Source organism: Eptesicus fuscus, chromosome 19, assembly GCF_027574615.1.
Source record: "Eptesicus fuscus isolate TK198812 chromosome 19, DD_ASM_mEF_20220401, whole genome shotgun sequence".
NCBI classification, from domain to species: Eukaryota; Metazoa; Chordata; class Mammalia; order Chiroptera; family Vespertilionidae; genus Eptesicus; species Eptesicus fuscus.
This window is the reverse complement of record NC_072491.1, coordinates 9,350,860-9,372,871: the sequence shown is the minus strand read 5'-3', so window position 1 is coordinate 9,372,871 and position 22,012 is coordinate 9,350,860. Positions and strand designations below refer to the sequence as shown.

The following is a 22,012-nucleotide window of genomic DNA, read 5'->3' as shown; positions in this document are numbered from 1 at the left end:
TCGATGAGAGAGAAACATCGACCAGCTGCCTCCTGCACAACCCCCACCGGGGATTTGCCCGCAACCAATGTACATGCCCTTGACCGGAATCGAACCCGGGACCCCTCAGTCCGCAGACCGACGCGCCATCCACTGAGCCAAACGGGTTTCGGCAGAAGGTCAGTTTTAATAGTCCAGGTAAATCTTGCCCCTAAAACACACAGAACAGCTTTTAATGCAAATGAAAATCTAATTGAATTATTCACACATATACACCATGAGCTATTAGTCAGGCATTACATAAAAGGGAGGCTCCCATTAAAAATAAAGAATTATATTCATTTATAACATTCAGCCTAGACTCTATAACTTGCTTTGGTTGGGGTTAAGATAACTTGGCATCTTAGCAACTGTCTAAACAGAAGCTGCTTTTAACATTTTGTCATTGATTCTTTCTGCTTTTAAGACCTTAAAAGCTAGTACTAAATATTCTAAATCACAGAAGCTATTTTCAACTACTTGATGTAAAAATGTCAAAATCCCATTGTAAGTTTAATGACATGAGCATTGAAGATTCCCTATTATGAACTATAAAATTCAGGAAGTCATTTGCTTATGATTATACATCAAGCATACTTTTTATCCTTTTATTCATGCAAAGCAACGAGGATTTTTTTTTACCTTTATTAGCACAGGTTTCAGCTACTATGCCCAAAGATTTAGATAAAACATCCCCTTAAAATGCTTTTCAGAGAAAGAAGTCTAGCCTGGCTGGTGTGGCTCAGTGGTTAAGCGTCAATCTATGAACCAGGAGGTCATGGTGTGATTCCGTCAGGGCACATGCCCTGGTTTGCGGGTTCGATCCCCAGTGTGGGGTGAGCAGGAGGCAGCCAATCAATGATTTTCTCTCATCATTGATGTTTCTACCCCTCTCCCTTTCTCTCTGAAATCAATAAAAAATATATTTATAAAAATAAGAAAAAAAAAGAGCTGGAAGTCTATAAAATTAGGAGTCATTATGCCCCAAAATATTATTTATTATATCAATTTAAAAGTAAACTGGTTTTCAAAAAACCCAGGTATTCAAAACAATACCAGTATAAATCTTTTAAACTCACTGTTCTTGCTCTACCAGTTTGCTCTGCTTTTTCAATTTCTCAATGACACATTATTCTATGGAATTATTTTCATTTAATTAGCAATATGTCCTTTGTACATGTGAATATCAAAGTTTCTATTTACGTATTTTTTTTTTCTGAAATATACCATGATTTACCATATTGGCTCAAACACAAATGTAGAGTTGTAAATTATAGTGGTCCCTTATTTTTTATATCACAAAAATAAATTTCATTCATGAATTCTTCATCCAAATTAAGGTCCAATGTCTCCTTGGCATCTACTAGAATCTTGCTTCCTTTATACCAGTGGTTAACAATTTGGATCAAGTACTGGGTGTCCTGCACAGTCCAAGTAAATTTCATTTAGGAGAAACAGCGTGAAAAATTGGCATCAAAATCACTTCAAGTTTATATATAACTTAAGATTTACAAAAGCTTTAAAAATTACAGGAAAAATGCCCTGGCCGGTTTGGCTCAGTGGATAGAGCGTCGGCCTGGGACTCAAGGGTCCCAGGTTCGATTCGGTCAAGGGCATGTGCCTTGGTTGCGGGCACATCCCCAGTGGGAGGGAGGTGTGCAGGAGGCAGCTGATCGATGTTTCTCTCTCATCAATGTTTCTGGCTCTCTATCCTCTCCCTTCCTCTCTGTGAAAAATCAATAAAATATATTTTGAAAAAAATCTGGAAGAAAACACATGGATTCTATTTGCATGTAAAATACATGAAAAGGAGGGAATTTTTGTTCACTGCTCTACTCCGAGGGCCTAGAATAATGCCTGGCACAACCAAGGCACTCAGCTGTTGAACACGGCAAAAAAATGCCTATTTCCATTACATTAGTGAGACGGGGGAGAAAAATCTCCAAGTGACAATATGCACAGAACAGAAGGTAAGTTGCAAGGTATTTTTTATTGTAAAGAAAAGTCAAGAGGCTGACAATGCAAATGTAATCACAGAACACTTCCCCTGGGTTCCTGACTCTGCCAGGCTCCTAGGTCCCAGTAAGTCTCCATTAGCACTTCTCGGGTTTCATGGTCCATTTTAGGTATGTTGATCATATGATATATTGCCTAGACACAAAAGTCCATCTGATATTAAAACAAACAAAATTACTGTGCCTTTCTTTCACATTTCCTATAGGGAGATCTACATATCTCAATGCTTTCACAATTTAACAGTAAAATGAGTGCCTTAACCAAACCAAAGAATCCTCCACACAAGTTACTGAGTCAAATCTCTCATAACATATGCTATATATCCAGATTTAAAGGTTTAAAAACAAAAGAATTTAGGATTTAAAACAATTTTTAGACTGATATTTCATATTTGAAAGACTAGTTATTTGCAGCATACAAATGGAGAGAGTAGTGCAAAATGCATCAAGTTTTATGTGATAAATATACTTTCAACCTAATGGCTGCCTCAAAGCAGAGTGAAAAATTACCACTTCTCAAAAGCAATCTAGACTGACTCGGTAAAGTCCACAATTTAGAAAATCAATTGCTACTCTAGTTCCATACATGGCAAAATGATTTCAGAAACAGATTAAACATACAATTGTCTTACAAAAATAGAAATATTGTTTGGGACTTTACAAAACTTTATAAAATATAACACTATGTTTGTAAATTCAAGATAGTTTCACACTGAAATAGACAATACTTCCCTAGAAGTCTACTCAAACCTGGTCTGTCTTGACCATTCTTACATATTATTTCTTCCAAATCTTAGCCTAAGTAGATCTGTGCTCTATCACAGGATTTTAACTCATCATAAGAATTTATAAGATTTTTCATTCTAGAAATAATGTTAAAGCAAATGAATTTATACCTACAAATATCTTACTAAAAACAGAAAGTAATGCAACATGACAATTCTATATTGGATAAATTTCAAACCAAATTCCTAAAAAAGACCTCCTATTAACTTAAATTTTTTGACAATTATAATTTGGTACCTATAAAACAAAAACATAATCATAACTATTTTATGGAAAAATACTTATTCATATAGAATGAAGAACCTCTAAATTTAGTTATTTGTAGCTGTCAGATGACAAGTATTTTCTAATTATACCCATTCATAAACACACATTTTATCGATTCAAAGAGCACCAGTGTATTTTTAAAGCAAACTAAAAAGTGAGAAAGTAGGGGTTTATTTCATGTAACAGTGCTATTATGATAAGGCACCACTTGGTATATAAAAAAGCCAAAGCATTTCTAAATCATGTACTTTTGTGACTGGTGTCTTAACCATTAGATAGAATGGTTAGAAAAAAAGCTTATATTACTAACTAACCAAATTATACTCCTTTTTCCATCATTCTTTGCTTTTAGTTTTTCCACATAACAGAACATAGAATAAACAATGTAGTACATGATCTGTTATATAAACACCTTTTCCCAATCTTCCAAGAAAATAATCTAAAATTAAACAATAAGAAGCCAAAACTTGATCTGCTATATTTGCAATAGGCTATCCCTGTAGGAGTGGGGAGTTGGGGGCTGTGGGGGGAGTGTGGCAGTGGTGGGGTTGGGGTAATGACAACAGGACCTATTTTCTATAGAATATATTGAGGCATATGGGTTAAAAGTTTATCAGGCAAATGCATGACTGGAGCAAAATTGAGAGTTCAGAATTTTACATTCTCCCCAAAGCTGATTTCTCAGATAGTCACACCCAATTAAATATTTCAAATTATGTCTTTAGTCACTGCTGTCATCGTCATCATCATCATCAGATACATCATTTAAAGGAGACTTTAATGACTGACTGTACGAGTCTGATCTAGTAGGCTGGCATGAGGCCATGTCCCCAGTAGAAAGCAGGTCGTAGCAGAAGTCACATATCCGCACAGGCTTAGAGGACTGGCTAGGAAGAAGAAATCTCTTTTCAGAGCAGGGTCCACAGACAACAAAACCGCATTTCCGGCAATGGTGACGACGATTAACAGGTGTAAATTTTGCTTTCTGACAACGCATACATACAGTTGCCTCAGAGTCAGGAACCCAGACAGCAGCATGTTCATTACTGGGTGTCTTCCCACTTTTGGAGAGTAAATCAGTAACACATTTATTTATATGATTCATCCATTCCGATTTCTCAGTGGCAGTGGCAGCATAAACTGCAAATGATTTAGTTGGTGTCTTGATAAGCCATCCATTCCTCAAGTCTCCCTCATCTTTGATGGAATCAATAGTGACATTTTCCAGGGGAATAATATGCTGTTTGTTATATTTTTTCTTCTGGATGACAATATTGCCATATACAAGAATATCATTAAATAAGAAAAACTGCCTGGCTTTGGGCTTTTTTCTGCACAACTTAGTCAATACTCCTTCTCCAATAAGAACCCGTCCGGGTATAGTTAAGGGTTGACCAGCTGCTCCAAAACAGTTTTCTACTATATTTATACGCCTAGTATTTGCTTCACTGTTTGCCAAACGATCCACCATCTTTTGCTAATAGCCTTTAAAAAAAGAAAGAAAAAGAAATTAGCATACAGGAGTTATAAATTCATGTAAGAAATTATATAACCTAAAGTTAGTCTAACAAATCATTACTTTCACCTGAAAGGCAAAATGCTCCAAAATTATTTCCCTCTAAGACAACCACTAAGCATACCAAAAGGGCTAATATATCTCAATTTTTAGAATCATCAAAAACATTTATTAACTATCTCCATATAGCACCATACCAGCTGGGCGGTTATTTATAAAAGTATAAACTAACGTCTTACAGACCTAAAGGAACAACAATCGGACAATGACTATAAGTCAACTCTGCAAAATACTAAACAGTTTCATGAAATTTAATCTCAGAGGGATTCTGAACAAGGGGGCCAAATATTATAAAAACTAAGAAAAATGACTGATTTTTCCAGTAAGAAATTATCACTGAGCTAAAACCTTAATTATTATTGAGCTATGACCACTGAGCTAAAGCCTAATTCTTTCACATGGATTACCAGAACTATTTCCTAGCGTCTCCTTGCCTTTGGTCTTGCCCCTAAATCAGTTTTCAGGCAAGGATCTCTCAAATGCAAATTTGGCCAAGCTATTACTCAAAATTTCTCCCCTTAACCTATAAGTGTAGACTCTTTAGCATGACAATTAAGGCCCTCATTATCTGGTTCTTGCTTATCTCTCCTGACTCATCAGTCAGTTTCACCTCAGACTTCATGTGCCAAGAATACCCTACCCATAAGTCCACTTCATCCATGCATGTCTTCTCTCATATTCTTTATCTTTTACTACTTACTACCCCCCAGCTAACTCTTAGTTATCCTTCAATAATCAGTTGATCTTATCGTATCTAATCTAGGAGCCCTTCCTTAAACTCTGTTAGACGAAGCACCTTCCTCAGTGCTTGCTCTTCATGTTCTGTGTACCTTCTAGCTGTCTCTTGCACAGAATACAGTGGAACCTAAAAGGCAGAAACCACCTGATATCTATCTTTGAAACTGACAGACTCTGATAGCAAAGATGCTCAAAAATGTTAACAAGAACATTTTGGAAATATGCAAAAAAAACCTGTATTAATCTAAACTTAATCATAGATTTAATCTCTAGATCCCATGTTGACTTCACTCAAGTTCCAGAGTTGTACGGTATTTCACAGCTACTTATCTAATACACTATACCAAAATCAACTCATATTAAAGAGAAAAGGAGGCCCTGGCCGATTTGGCTCAGTGGATAGAGTGCTGGCCTCTGAATTGAAGGGTCCTGGGTTCGATTCTGGTCAAGGGCACATGCCTGGGTTGCGGGCTCGATTCCCAGTTGAGGGCGTGCAGGAAGCAGCCGATCCATGGTTCTCTCTCATCATTGATGTTTATCTCTCTCTCTCCCTCTCCCGTTCTCTCTAAAGTCAATAAAAATATATTTTAAAAAGAGAGAGAAAAGGAGGATTTAAAGTGTAAAGAGGAGGATTTAAAGACTAACAATATAGTCTAAGTTCCAGTATTCAGCTCATACACTGATGATGCTGTAACCCTTCCTGGTCTCCATTATAAAGGAAATAATTCTGATTATTCCTGAATTCTGTCTTACCCCCAATCTTAGGTCCTTATAAAGTCTTCTTGCCTGCCCCATCAAGGATGGGTTGTGCCCTGAAAGTTATTCCTAAGAATTAATATGATAATGCATGACTCCAAACTGTGATGCCACCCTCTTTCTAATTAAGACAAATCTGCCAGCCAATTAAAGGTCTACTATCCTATTCACAAGTGCATCACAGAAGAGGAAATAAAAACAGCTAATAAACATAAAAAGAAGCTCAATCTCATTCATAATTAAAGAAATTATATTAAAACAGGATATTGTTGCACTTGCTGGATTAACAAAAATTTTTAAATTTTCCAAAAACACAAAACTACTGAGGGTGTAGGGAAACAGGTATCCTCATACACTAAAAAAATACATATGTTGCCGAAACCGGTTTGGCTCAGTGGATAGAGAGTCGGCCTGCGGACTGAAGGGTCCCAGGTTCGATTCTAGTCAAGGGCATGTATCTTGGTTGCGGGCACATCCCCAGTGGGGAGTGTGCAGGAGGCAGCTGATCGATGTTTCTCCCTCATCGATGTTTCTAGCTCTCTATCCCTCTCCCTTCCTCTCTGGAAAAATTCAATAAAAATAAAATGTTTAAAAAAAAATACATATGTGTACCCACTGATCTAGGAATTTAATCAAAAGAAATTTCACTCAAGTGTATAAAGATATAGATAGACAAGGATATTCAACACAGTACTGTTTTACCAAAAACTGGAAAAGCTCCAAATGTCCATCAAGAGGAATTAGTTGAATTATTTATGATACACCCATAATAATATGCTAGATATCCTATCTAATAAAAGAGTAATATGCAAATTGACTGTCACTCCACCACACAAGATGGCCGCCCCCATGTGGTCAAAGATGGCTGCCACAAGATGGCCAGCAGGGGAGGGCAGTTGTGGGCGACCAGGCCAACAGGGGAGGGCAGTTGGGAGGGACCAGGCTTACAAGGGAGGGCAGTTGGGGGGGAGCGGGGGGGGGGGGGGGGGGGACCAGGCCAGCAGGGAAGAGCAGTTAGGGGCAACTGGGCCAGCAGGGGAAGGCAGTTGGGGGTGACCAAGCCTACAGGGAAGGGCAGTTGGGAGTGACCAGGATGGCAAGGGAGGGCAGTTAAGGGTGACCAGGCCTGCAGCGGAAGGCAGTTGGGAGGGACAAGGCCTGCAGGGGAGGGCAGTTAGGGGCAATTGGGCCAGCAGGGGAGCAGTTAGGCACTGATCAGGCTGGCAGGGAAGTGGTTAGGGGGTGATCATGCTGGCAGGCAGAAGCAGTTAGGGGCAATCAGGCAGGCAGGCAGATGAGAAGTTGGGAGCCAGCAGTCCTGGATTGTGAGAGGGATGTCCGACTGCCCATTTAGGCCCGAGTCCAGTGATCAGGCCTAAGCCGGCAGTCGGACATACCTCGAGTGGTCCCAGATTGGAGAGGGTGCAGGCTGGGCTGAGGGATATGCGCACACACATGCACGCACACACCTGTGCACGAATTTCGTGCACTGGGCTTCTAGTATGTTTAGAATGAGATCTAAATATAGTGAGGTGGGGAAATGCTCAAGATATTTAGGTGGGGGGAAAAACTGAAGATCATGATCTCATTTTTATTTCAAATAGACATCAAATCTAAGATGCTATAGATTTTAATACACACCCTCATTTTATGTGGCACCAAGGCAGAAAAAATGCTGCCAATTTAATCATGGCATACCCTTGATTATATGACATCCCAATTTCAGACATAAACTCTAGTAAAACAATGTTCATCTTTAGACTCAATGAAATATGGTGTAAATGCATAATCATAGACATTTGTAAATATATAATCGTCCATATAGAAAATAAAATTAGAAAAACACCCTATCCTATATAATAAAAGCCTAATATGCAAATCGACCAAACGGTGGAAGGACCGGTTGCTATGATGCACACTGACCACCAGGAGGCGGACACTCAATGCAGGAGCTGCCCCTGGTGGTCAGTGCGCTCCTACAGGAGGAGTGCCACTCAGCCAGAAGCCGGGCCCATGGCAGTGGCGGGAGCCTCTTCCGCCTCCACAGCAGTGCTAAGGAGCAGCAAGCAGGCAGGCGGAAGGAGTGAGGGGTTCCAGACTGTGAGAGGGATGTCCCACTGCTGGCTTAGGTGCTCTATAAGTCAGAGAAACTTCTCTAGTAACAAACTATAGAAAATGACCCCGAAAATATAGTCTTCCGAAATCCAAATTTACCACCACAACACTGAGGTGCCCCAAGCAATAAGAGCTCTTAACGACTTTTCTGAGTGTTATAATGATCAGGCCTACCCAAAGATTTAAGTTCTTTGCATATCTTACTCACTGAGGGACAAGAAAGCAGCAGCAGAAAACTACAAAATGTGGCCCAACAGGAGCAGTCTGCTTTTTTGAGGAAGGAATACTAGTAAACATAGGAAGAGCTGGGAAGAAAGCTTCCCCACCCATTGGTAGAGATGAAATCTTTAGGACTGATTCCAAGAAGTAAAATTACTGGGTCAAAAGGCATAAATGTTTAAGGTTTTTGCTAACTTTTACAAAATTTCCATTCTGAAAGGTAACACCAATTTACCAATCAGCACAATGACTGTATCCATCCCATTTTGTCTTTGAGACAGTATTTTTTTTAATGGGACTATGGGTAATTTTTATTTTATTTTCTATTTTATAACTGTATCATATTTTCTAAATGAACAATGAATGCTGTTTTTGTATGTATTGTGGTTTTCCACTTATTCTTTTTTGTTGTTGTTGTTGACATGATTACAGATGTCTACCATTTTCTCGCTTTTTGCCCCCCCAAACTCAACCCCCACCCCACCCCAGGACTTCCCCATGTTATTGTCTGTGTCCATGTGTAATACATATATGCATACACTGTATGTTCTCTGGTTAATCTCTTCCTGTCCCCTCCGCCCACCCTCCCATTCCACTGAGGTCTGTTATTCTGTTCCATGCATCCATACTTATGACCCTATTTTCTTCATCAATTTTTTTTGTTCTTTAGATTCCACTTATAAATGAGATCATGTGTTATTTGTCTTTCTCTAACTGCCTTATTTCCCTTAACATAATACTCTCCAGGTCCCTCCATGCTGTCTCAAAGGGTAAGATATTTCTTATTTTTATTTTTTAAAATATATTTTTCATTTCAGATAGAAAATGAAAAATGAAGAAATCTAAATTTTCAATACATTAAATGAAAACTTAAACCAAACAAGCAAAAAGACTAACAATGATATGTCCAAACAACTTTTGCATCTTCTTGAAAGATGATGCAATACTTTGGGCAATGCAGTAACTACTACTATAGATAAGAAAACTTGACATTTGCGGGGGGGGGGGGGGGGGTTCCCCCACATTCCCCACATCTAGCCACTTCACAGAACTCTAAATTTCAACAGTTTCCCAAATGACTTCCTTTTGTTTTCTTTTCCAGCAAATAGTGTCTGGAAGTCTTAATTCATAGTTAAAAATGTAAGAACCGTAGCAAAAGCAGGTCACCCCCCAAATCTCTTAATTTTCATAAAGTCAGCTTTATATGCCAATTTTTAAAACTTAATTCAAAGTTTAAAGTTATCTCCTTTACAAATGTAGACAAGAACTGCATTTAAATTGTCCAACTTCCACCCTAGTCTTCTGGTAACATCTTGTTTCTAAAATAGTGTTCTTCAGTGGAGTGTCTACCACTTGATAAAAATGTAATACTAGAAAAGTTAAAACTTTTAAAAAAGAAAAAGAATACTATTTACAATTGAGAAGGGATCCCAACTGTCACAAAATACTAGGGCCCAGTTCTTCTTACTGAAAATCAATACTGCACTACTTACCTCATCCTTGAAAGTGAGTTAGAACAAAAAGTCATCTAATTATTTTCTTACATGTACCCATGATATCTGATATCAGGGGGCTTCAGTATTCAACTATTTGTTATAATAAAAAAAAACCAATGACCTATGAACCAAAAGACCTGGATTCTAATCTTAGCTCAGGCACTGAATAAGAGATTTCACATAAATGACAAATGAAGGAAGAGAAGAGATGGGGGAAGAGAAGGGAATAGGTAAGGAGGAGGAGGGGAAGGCTGTGTGGCTACAGTACAGCAACAGCAAGCCTTACTTGACTATGAATTAATTTTTAATCAAAGTTCTGACTATCTTAATAAGAATCAGGATTTTAAAATCTGTGTTACTGCTAAATTGGACTTTATAGAAAATGTAAAACAAATAGGAAAGTAGAGAAAGAAGAGGTAAAAACAAACAAATTACCTGAGGTACATCCTCCCTGAGTAAAATGTGTAAGTATTAGAGCAAACTACACCCTCTCCTAAGGCATCTAAGTTAAAATGGACAATTATTCTGAGTGCCTAACATATGCAAAGAACAAGACAGTTCTTTTTTTAAAATATTTTTACTCATTTTAGAGAGAGGAAGGGAAGGAGATAAGATAGAAACATCGATAAGAGATAAACATCAATCGGCTGCCTCCTACACGCACCCTACTGGGGATCAACGCTGCAACCCAGGCATGTGGCCTGACTGGGAATAGAACCAGTGACCTTTTGGTTCATGGGTCGACACTCAACCACTGAGGCACACCAGCTGGGCAATAATTTCAATTTTGTTAAATGATCCATTTCACAAAAATTAAACTGAGTCATGGGCTATTTTATCCATGATTTCACAACTAGTTTGTGTAAGAATGCATGTTCTTTCCATTATATTTTGCTACTTTCAGAAATAAATATTCTAGGAATAGTTCACTCATGTGGACTTTATTATGGACTTGGGGAAAGCTACTGATAAGAGAAAAAATTTAAAGCATATGGAAATACGTATAAAGTAGCTCAAAATGATTCTTCAAATACGGAAGTGAAAAGTAAAGCTATGACTAATTTAGGGTGTCAGTACAGGCAGTTTCAAATAGGTTTGGCTTGATAGAGAAACTCACCATGGTATATAACAACAACTAAGTCATAGGTGAAGAGTTTAGAAAATTAATTTGGAAAACCAGAACAGCCACATTAGGAGTTACAAATGGTCTTTCTTTCGAAAGGTAGGAGAGAGGTTAAGAATATGAACCTCAAGTTTTAAACAAGTCCTCTCTCTAGTCTTTAACACTGAAACCCTATCACACAAGGCAAAATTAATATTTTTTAACTACAACTATGATCAGGTAACTATTCAAAAACCAAGGTTCTCTGGCCAATCAAACTAAATCCAAATCTTTAACCTGGTATTCAATACCCTTCACAGTTAAGGCCCAGCCTGTCCCAGTCTCTCATTCCAGTTGTACCTCTTTCTGTCTGTTCTCTTTGTTACAGTCGAACCAGATGACCAGCTATTCCCCCAGAATATGCTCTAGGCTTCCTCCCCTACCTCTGGGTTAATATGTCCTCCCTCCCCTGCTATTCTGAAATCTTACAAGTCCTTCAAGATGCAGTCAACTCAGTAGCCTCACAGCCAAATACAGTTTCAACGTTTAATCCTCATACTATTTTATCTGTACCACTTTATGGCATTTACATTCTACTGTTTTATAAAGACTTGTGTACCTGTTTATTCCCAACAGATCTGAAGGTTCCTGAAAACAAGATTATTTCCTACACCTATGTATTCCCAACAGCACCTACAGAAATGTTTGTGTGTACATGCCAACAGGTGCACTGAGCTGAAGATGCCAGCTGTTAAAGTGGCAGCAGCTTCTCTGCCTGGAGATGGACAGAAATCAGACTTTATTTTTAAATCTATACTAATCTTCACAGAAAACAGGAACCACCCCCCAAACATCAATTGCTTCACTAGATCCACAGATTTTAAATTTCTGAGCAAATGTTCTGGCCCATTTAACTATTGTATAGTATCTAATTATGAATTCCAAGTATTGAGCACAACAGATCTTGTTTTAAGAAAGTCTCAATCTCATGATAATATATAGAAATGATTTCTTCTTTTCTCGCCAAAAAGCACAGCTGTTTAGCTAGCAAATAAAGTGTGCATATTTTCATCATCAACAAAATTCAGATAAAAAACTGCATCATTTCAAAAAGTATTTATACAGGGGCAGCTGTACAGTGCTGACAGCTATTAGAAACCATTGTATAATATTTGAAAAATAAAGCTGGCAAAGCTCAACTAAAATACTGCTATGGAACTGGTTATCCCATCAAATCCCTAACAAATTTTCTTTAGTATTTTTTCAAAGCAGTTACAATCTGCTCACTACATTTTTAAAATATATATTTTATTGATTTTTTACAGAGAGGAAGGGAGAGAGAAAGTTAGAAACATCAATGAGAAACATCAATCAGCTGCCTCCTGTACACCCCCTACTGAGGATGTGCCCACAACCAAGATACATGCCCTTGACCAGAATCGAACCTGGGACCCTTGTGATTCCTCAGGCCGAGGCTCTACCCACTGAGCCAAACCAGCTAAGGCTGCTCACTACATTTTTTTTAAAAAATATATTTTATTGATTTTTTTACAGAGAGGAAGAGAGAGGGATAGAGAGTTAGAAACATCGATCAGCTGCCTCCTGCATACCCCCTACTGGGGATGTGCCCGCAACCAAGGTACATGCCCTTGACCGGAATCGAACCTGGGACCCTTGAGTCCGCAGGCCGACGCTCTATCCACTGAGCCAAACTGGTTTCGGCTGCTCACTACATTTGTAAGGCTTTATGCTAGAAAGAAAAAAAGAATGAAAGAGGCATTAAGACATATACCACAAGGTTTTTAATATAAAGCACGAGGTAAGTACAATAATAAACATATTAACCAAGTGGTAAGCAAGCTAAAAAGGAAAGAATAAAGGTATGGCTTGGAAAATGTAGCATTTGAATACTTGAGAAAGGTTGTGAACAATAACTGGAACTTCAAAATGGTAAGTTAAAGGCATAAAAGCTCTGCAAGTAAAATGTATTGTTTTTTAAGCAAAAGGTCCCATATACAGCTGTAGTGGAGGCTGAGAGGAATTATTTAGTAGAAAAACTGGGGAGAACAAGTAAGACAAGAGATCTGGTTGGTTCCTGAGAGTTCTTTCTGAAGCTTTTGGAAGGAGTGGCCTGATTTGAACTGGATTTTTCTAATGAAAGATAAACTGAGAAGAGAAAGTCTGAAAGCAGAACCCAACTACGAAATTATTGCAAAGGTAAAGGGGAAAGTTGATGAGAGTCTGAAGTTTGCAACAGGAGAATAGGTTGGATTCAGAATTGCCCTGCCTAACTAAATGTGAAAGAATAAAGCTGAAATTAAATCCCCAGGTGTTTAGTCTATGCAATATGGAAGCTAGTAAAACTGGTAAAAATATTCTGAGTTTCAAGTAGAAAACATTTATTGGCCACTTACTCTTAACAAAGTAGTATTAAAAGATAGAAGCACTCAAAACTAACAATCATTGCGATGGAGAAAGATAGTTTTATCCCCAAGTTTATATAAACAAGTAAATATAATTCATGTTTTATACATTTGCGTGTGTTTCTGTAGGAAAAGAGGATTATGGAAGTAATTGATTGATAAGGAAGGAAAAAAACAAATAAGAAAGGGGCTTTAGTATCCTTGTAGTGTGCTACGGACAAAGGAATATAATTAACTCAAATGTGTAAACTCAAAGTCTAAAGGAGTAGAGGAGAAACAAACCAAAAACATTAATTTTAATTTTTTAAAAAAGTGATGAAGCCTAAGGGCCAAAAGGTTTAGTTGGGAGGTAATTCTGACTGGGGGAGAATTTAGGAAGAACTCTTAAATGACTAGAAATTCAAGATGAGCCTTAAAGCAAAAGTAGTTGGTAGGGGATGATGATATGTAAATATATTCCCCAGAGAGGACACAGTGGAGCCCAGGACCAGATGAAAATATAGCGGTAGAATAGAAATCTGGTAAGATGGGGAAAAGCCAAACTACAAAGGAAAGTAAGCATCAGGCAGAAAACAAAGGTTTTTAAATAGGAAAATATTAAATCAGTACACAGAAGCGGTACACAGGACTGGAGAGACTATTAAAGAAGCAAAATTGAAGGGGAAAACAAGGTATTACAACAGTCTATAAGTGAAAGGTAATGAAAGCCTAAACCCAATAATTGACAGCAGAAATAAAAAGGGGAAGATGTAGCCCTAGCCGGTTTGGCTCAGTGGATAGAGCATCAGCCCATGGACTGCAGGGCCCAGGTTCGATTCCAGTCAATGCCTGGATTGTGGGTTCAATCCCCAGTAGGGGGCATGCAGGAGGCAGCCAATCAGTGATTCTCTCTCATCATTGATGTTTCTCTCTCTCTCTCCCTCTCCTTCTCCCTTTCCTCTATTTAAAAAAAAAGGGAGGGGGGAGGGGGGTGTAAGAGATTACTGAGGTATAGCATTTATGATTTAGGAACCAACTGAATATGTGGATGAAAAGTGAGTAAAATGTCTTCAAAGATTTAAGCATAAGCCATTGGTCAGGTGCTAGTTTTGTTCCAAGAGGGAGAAGAGATCAGTTTGGGACATCTTTATCTTGAAGTACTTTCAGGGAATCCACAAGACAAACATCTGTCAGTCAAGTAGAAATACCAGGATGAGCAGGGAGCTCCAGGACAGAAAGAGGTTTGGTCGTCATTCACATAGCTGGCTGATGCTATGGAAGAGAAAAGAGGGACAAGAACTAAACTTTAGGAAACACCTAGTTTAGAAAGGAGAGAAGCAAGATAAGAGAGAAGGGGAGACCACAGAGCAGTACAAAACACTTTCAACATGCTTTCACATGTTTCACAAGTCTCAGAGACTAAATAACCTTATTGTGCCAAAAGGTCATAATAAGCAGTGAAACACATGGAAAAACCAAAAAGTAATGGTAATATATAATAAAATATTTCAGAAAGCAGTACCCTTTGACCTTTCAATTTTTAACCACAGAAATTTATGCTGAGAAATAAACTATTGTGGGGGTGGGAGGAAAGGGAGAATACTACATATAAAAGTTTTCCCTTTGGCATTAACTCTAAAAGTGAAAAACAGAACCCAAATTTCTAGCCACAGAAAGGAATGGATAAATATAATGTGAAAAAGCCAAATATCATGAAAGAAAACATTTTACCACATAAAATTTTAAAACTTCAACACTGTGGGGAGAAAACATTAAAGAAAAACATTTGCAGGCATATAGATCAATGGAACAGAAGAGAGACCCCAGAAATCAACCCAAGGCATTACGCTCAATTAATATTTGACAAAGGAGGCAAGAGCATACAATAAAGACAGTCTCTTCAATAAATGGTTTTGGGAAAACTGGACAGATAACATGCAAAAAAATGAAACTAGACCAACTTACACCATACACAAGAATAAACTCAAAGTGGGTGAGACTTAAATGTAAGATGTGAAACCATACAAATCCTAGAAGAAACCATAGGCAGCAAAATCTCAGACATCTGTCGAAGCAATATTTTTGTGGATATATAACCTAGGGCAAAGGAAACTAAGGAGAAAGTAAATAAATGGGACTATATTAAAATAAAAAGCTTCTGCACATCCAAAGAAATCATCAACAAAATGAAAAGGAAGCCCACTGTATGGGAGAACATATTTGGCAATGATACATCTGATAAAGAGTTAATATGCAAAATATATAAGGAACTCATACAACTTAACAAAAGGAAGACAGACAATTCAATTAAAAAATGAGAAGGACCTAAACAGACACTTTTCCAAAGGGGACATAAAGAAGGCCAAGAGACATGAAAAAATGCTCAAAGTCACTAATCATCAGAGAGTTGCAAATTAAACCGACAATGAATGGCTACCTGTCAGAATGGCTACCACCAACAAATCAACAAATGACAAGTGCTAGGGAGGATGTGGAGAAAAGGGAACCTAGAACAGTTGGTGCGATGCAGAGTGGTGCAGCCATTATGGAAAACAGTTTGGAGTCTCCTCAAAAAATTAAATATGGACCTGCCATTTGACCCAGTGATCCCACTTCTAGGAATATATCCTAAGAATCCCAAAACACCAATTAGAAATAATGTATGCATCCCTACATTCATAGCAGTGCAATTTATAATAGCTAAGATCTGGAAACAGCCCAAGTACCCATCAGTAGATGAGTGGATAAAAAAGCGGTGGTACGTTTACACCATGGAGTACTATGCAGCAGTAAAAAAGAAGGCTCTCACACCCTTTGAGACAGCATGGAGGGACCTGGAGAGTATTATGCTAAGCGAAATAAGCCAGAGAAAGACATGTATCACATGATCTCACTCATGTGTGAAATCTAGTGAACAAAATAGATCCAGAGACATAGAAGCATGGAACAGACTGCCAAATCTCAGAGGGAAGGCAGAGGAGACGGCTGGGAGGGAAGAGATCAACCAAAGAACACGTATGCACACATACATAACCTATGGACACAGACAATATGGTGGTGGAGGCTGGGGCCGGCTAGAAGGGGTCACTGGGGGAAAAGGGAGACATGTAATACTTTCAACAATAAAGATTTTTTTTAATTAAAAAAAACATTTGCAACATATGACAAAATGTCAACATTTTAAATATATAAAGGGTTCCTATAAATCAATAAGAAAAAAAAGGAAAATATCCCAAAAGAAAAATGGGTAAGATACAAATGGCAATTCCAAAAGAACAAATGAAAATTACTAGTTAAAAAAAAAAAAAAGGTTGCCTCTTCATGGTAACTGAAGAAATAAGTTAAAATTATGTATTTTCATCTAGAAAACAAGTACTTAACAATCACCACAGCTGTGACATTTTTCAGGGGTGGTAGGCAGGGACAGAAGTAGAAAAAGTAAGTGGTGACATTTACGAGTTGAGAACTGACCAGTTATAAACAGCAGGTCAAGGAGAGGAGAACTCCACAGTGCTAGTGAGTGCACAGAATGTAAACTACCGGGTTCAGGATTGCAAAGAAGGAAGAAAACTAACAGCCTGGGAGGGACTGGAGGTGACAATGAAGACCGAAAGCTTGTTCATCAAGTATGATGTAGAAAGGCCTTGAATCACCATCTCTAGCCACAGAGCTTAAGACTAGAGGTGGTTCTGAATGGTGACATGGTTCAGTAACACCATCACCCATGCAGAAGGTGATGTCGAGTGCAGGTCTGAAATAAATGTAACTGCTACTTTAACATGTATGCTCTTCAGTTCCCTCCACTACAAATACATCTCTTCCAGCCTGAATGAAAAATAATTTGCCTGCCACTTAACCTCTCTGCACTTTATTCTACCACAAAATGAAGATAATAAGGAGATAGGAGATTGAATTAAATCAACGGTTCTCAACCCCAATTTTTTAAAATCATGGGTAAAAAAAAAAAAAAGGCAAAACTACTTCTTACCCAAACACAGTAATTCTGATTTATTTATTCTAGGGTGGAGGTTCAGGCATCAATATTGTTAAGAAGCTACTCAGGGAATTATAATGTGCAGCCAAGTTTGAGAACTGAACTAAGTATCTCCAAAGGTTACCTCCCTTTTAAAATTAAAATCTACGCTTCTAAATAATTCAGTCACTGCCCTAACTGGTTTGGCTCAGTGGATAAAGCGTCAGCCTGCGGACTGAAGGGTCCCAGGTTCGATTCTGGTCAAGGGCATGTACCTTGGTTTGCAGGCACATCCCCAGTGGGGGGTGTACAGGAGGCAGCTGATCGATGTTTCTCTGTCATCGATGTTTCTAACTATATCCCTCCCTTCCTTTCTGTAAAAAACCAATAAAATATATATTTTTAAAATAATAATTCAGTCACTGTGTTAATCTGTTAATATAACTTATTAAATATCATATACAAGGCACTTCCACAAATATCTTAGTAAATCCTCACAACCGTGAGGCAAATATTTCTGTGTCCACTTCACAAATGAGTCCAGTAAAGCTTAGAGAAGCGAAGGGACTTGTTCATGAGTCACAAGCTAGTAAAGAGCAGCGATAGAATTCAGGTTTGCTTTTTTGTTCCAATCCACTCTACACGCAATTTGCTTTCTCTAGCACTCTAGACCCAAATGTCTTCGATTATCTTCCCAGGACCTACCAAATTGAGAACACCAGTTTGTGGTTTATGGATTCACTGGAGAGAAAGTTATCATGGGTAGGGCACGGAATTTACCTCAAATTTCTACAGTAATTTCATGACAGAATTACAGAATACCTTCACCTACAGGGGTCTTACAACTTATAAAATAGCACTCTGCAAGCATATCTATGAAGCACATTTTATTCGGTTAAGCCAACATGCACATTGCTATTAAACACATTGGTGTACAAAGCTGACTGTCAAAGATAAATTTATCAATAGAAAAGCATTTCTTATATGCTTTCCATTAAGCAAGGCAAAATCCTAAGACAATTCTGACAAAACAATAACTGGTAGAAAAAATGAGATCTACTCTATCAAAGAGCTTAAATGTATAAGCATAACACAAAATGTTTAGACATTAACTCTATTTCTACCCAGTGCAAATAAATTCAACTGTACTTTAAAATTCTGATTATTATCCTTTTGATGACCCAGGACTTCTTTGTTGTTTACATTTCAGTCCATCATCTACTTGGCAATTCCATACACATTCAAGTTCTGTGTCCCCAAGGCCAAAATTTGAGTTACCAAGGTAAATTCTCAAAAAAAAAAAAAAAAAAAGGAATCAGGGAATATTTAGCTACTATGACCTTGAAAATTGAAATAAATTCATGCAGTATGTTTACAAGGAACATGTGTGTACCCATCCACTCAAACCTTTCCTGAGCATGTGCTATGTTCTCTGCACACTGGGGTTGGAGAGGCAAATCAGACTGGCAAAGCCTGCAAGGAGGTGCCATGACCCATCAGTGTAATCTTTATTGGATGTCATGTGATAAGGGAATTATTCTTGGGGAGAGAAGGGGGTTGTGGTTCAGTAGAACAGGGCAGGAAAGGCTTCAAAGAACATAGAGGCTTAAGTGAGTATTTTTAAGAGGAAAATTTTCAGTACAAGAACCCTTGTAAAGCAGCTCTTTAGAAAAGAAGTACTTAAACTGAGAAACTAAATTAAAATCAGAAAGAGCCGCGAGACACAAGGTGGACAGACTGTTCCACAGGAATGAGCTGTGCATTCTACAAAATCATGCCACAGGAAAGATGAGAAGGCTTCAGAGCCGCAAGACCTGAGCTAGAAACCAGTTTGGCTACTAGATTTGTAACGTTAGCTAAGTCACCTCACTTCTGGATAGTTCTTCATCCAGAAAGACAAATATGTATAATGGCATTTACTTGACAGTGAAGCAAAACAAAAAGGACACTTTTTTTTTTTTTTTTTGAAATAAGGAAATCAGCAAGCAAATCTGAGCATAAGCGATATCATTAACCCAGAGATTAAGAAGACACTTTCTTCCAGGCAGGTTTTGGGGGTTTATCATCATTATAGGTCGTTAAGCGTCCTGTTCGTTTAACAGAACTTTAAAAAGCTAAAATGCCTGTATTCAAAGAGAGCAATTCCTGTTCCTTTATTGGATATTCAAGTGAATGCATCTGTTTTGATGCCTGGGTCAGGACACCAGTTTTTATTTTATTTTTTTTTTTTTTTTTTGAGGCGATTACATGTGCTTTCCAAACAAGTCACTTAATACCATTCACCTGGAGAGTGCTGTCAGGATCCGAAGAGATTAAAAATAGAAGCCTTGGTTAATACTGGATTAACTTAAGGACCCCGCCAGCGAGCAGAGTCCGGGCAAAGGTCAGCGCTCAGACCCCGGCCAGGCGGGCGCGCGCCCAGAAGGGACCCGAGAGGAAAAACACTTGGCAGCGTCAGGGTCCCCGCGCCTTCGGGGAGCAGCACGCGCCCCCAAGGCTCTGCCCGCGCCCCGGTCTACGTCTCTCTCTCAGGAGCCTCCGCGGTCACGTCCTGAAACACAACGAGGAGGCACTGACCGACTCCCATACTCTGCGACCCTACGAATGTCAGAGAAAAGGGAATGAGAGAAGCCCCACTCCTCGCCAGCGCACACGCGCTGTTGCCATCAGGTACCCACCCGAGTCCCCAGAGCAACAGGAACAGCGCGCTGCCGGCCCTCCAGCAAGTTTTAAGGGGAACCTAAAATTTTAAGGACCAACAAACTTTTAGATCCCAAAACAATCACGGGCAAGAGCCATCGCTCCCATCAGAGCCAATCCTGCCATTTTCTGCCCCGAGTCACTTCAAATATGCTGTTCCAGTCGCAACGTCCCCGGATGCCCAGACTCGGCAAACTTTTGGGACAGAAAGATGTTGGGGCGCCGAGACGCCCCCGAGGCCACGACTGGGACCCTTCGTCCTCTCGCCCCACAACTTCTAAGCCCGACCTCGGGGCCCCTCGGCGCGTCCGCCTGGCCCCCGCCCCGCGGACCCCCCTGGGCAGCTCGGAGCCCGGCGGCGGCGGCGGCCAGCGGGGCTGCGCGACCGGCCTGGGCGCCGCGGGACGGCCCCAGCGCGAGGGGAGCGGCCCGGGAGCGCCCCGTTTCTCACCGACCCCAACATGGCGTCGGCCGCCGCCGCCGCCCGCGACGACGACACCTCCCGGCGCCGCGGACGGCCCGGGGGGCCGCGGGGAGAAGAGCCCGGAAAGTTTCGCTTCTCCTCTCCCGACCCGCCGGGGGGCCGGCGGACAACCCACCCCGCCTTCACCTACCCTGGCGGGCGCGGGCAGCGGCGGCAGCCAAGGTCCGACTCCTCCTCGTCCCGGGCGCCGGGCGCAGACTCTGCCCGCTCCCCGCCCCGGCCTCTTGGGGTGCGCGGCCAGCGGGCCCACGGAGCCGGCGCGATCCGGTCGCGGCGGGCGGGCGGGCGGGCGACGGGCGTTGCCGCTCTCAGGTGACTCTCCCGCCCTCCAGGCAAACCCCACAACGGCCACCTGGGCTGCCTCTCCTCGGCGCACGCAGGGGCGCGCCACCGCCCACACCCCAGGCGCGAGCGCGCGGGCACGAGCACACCCACACCGCGCGCTCCCCGCCCTTTCCTGCCGCTTCCCTCGCCCCGCCCTCGGGGCCCCGCGCGACGCGCTCGAGGGGGCGGGGCCACTCGGAGGCCACACCCACCGTGGCCTTCAGGCCTGGGATTGGCTCCCCGGCGCAGCGTGCGGAGCGCGCCCGGGAGCCGTGTGGGTGCAGGTGAGCGGTGTTACCTGGCCCGCCCGGCTCCCGCCAGCCTTTGAAAAGGATTGTTCGCCATCTAGGGCGTTCTTAGGCAGGTTGGAGGGACGGAGGGAGGGCTGGGCCTCCCAGGAGCTCGAGAACTTTCTGCAGCCGGAAAAGAAAGGCTTTGGGTTTAGATACCCAAAGGCGCTGGGTGGACATTTGTCGGCGGCTCCCACCTAGCCGGCGATCCCTCCCCGCACGCCTTCCGTTCGCTTTCCCTGAAACGGCGAGGGCTTGAAACCGAGAGAATTGCTGCCACACTTGCCCCGGCTGCTCTGTACAGCCCACCTCCGCCTCTTTTTTTTTTTTTTTTTTTTTCCTTTTTGTAAGTGCGTGGCTTTGTTCCCTTCCTTAGATCTCCGGTCCTTCCAAAACTTTTCTCTGCGGACGCAAAACCTCACCCACTACTTCACGTCCCGGGAAACGGTATTGATAGTATGTCAGGTCGGACCAGCCCTTTTCCATTTATTACAACAGCACCTGTTTGCTAAGTGCGCGGGAGATTTCTAGGCTAGACAAAGAATGTAGGATGGGGAAGCGGCACACTCACTTCAGGCAAAGTGTGTGTAGGTGGACATTAGATTTGGGTAAATGTATCTTTCCCCGTTGATCTCTTTCAGGGATCCTTGACCTTCGTTTGATTGCATCTGAATTAGAGGCGCCAGCAACCAAGGCTCCTGAGACTGAGCACCCACCGAGGGAACGTGAGCGGGTCTGGAGTCTGGGGTTC

At 40.8% G+C, this 22,012-nt stretch overlaps 1 protein-coding gene across 4 annotated transcripts; it reads right to left on the bottom strand.

The window, feature by feature from the left end:
- Positions 1-1,989: 1,989 nt before the first annotated feature.
- On the bottom strand, positions 1,990-20,994 carry PLEKHF2 (pleckstrin homology and FYVE domain containing 2). Of its 4 annotated transcripts, none has more exons than XM_054708364.1 (3): positions 20,778-20,994; positions 19,747-20,061; positions 1,990-4,571 (listed from the first exon to the last, which is right to left on the bottom strand). In XM_054708364.1, the coding sequence occupies exon 3, from the start codon at positions 4,555-4,557 to the stop codon at positions 3,808-3,810; it is 750 nt and encodes a 249-aa protein (XP_054564339.1). In that variant the 5' UTR covers positions 4,558-4,571; positions 19,747-20,061; positions 20,778-20,994; the 3' UTR covers positions 1,990-3,807. The 4 variants fall into 4 exon arrangements, with proteins under 4 accessions (XP_054564339.1, XP_054564340.1, XP_008146749.2 ...); XM_054708365.1 differs by having other exon boundaries at positions 19,747-20,014; XM_008148527.3 differs by lacking the exon at positions 19,747-20,061.
- Positions 20,995-22,012: the final 1,018 nt, after the last annotated feature.

Coding starts and splice junctions, on each gene's coding strand:
- PLEKHF2 (XM_054708364.1), bottom strand. CDS start 4,557: ATGGTGGATCGTTTGGCAAACAGTGAAGCAAATACTAGGCGTATAAAT.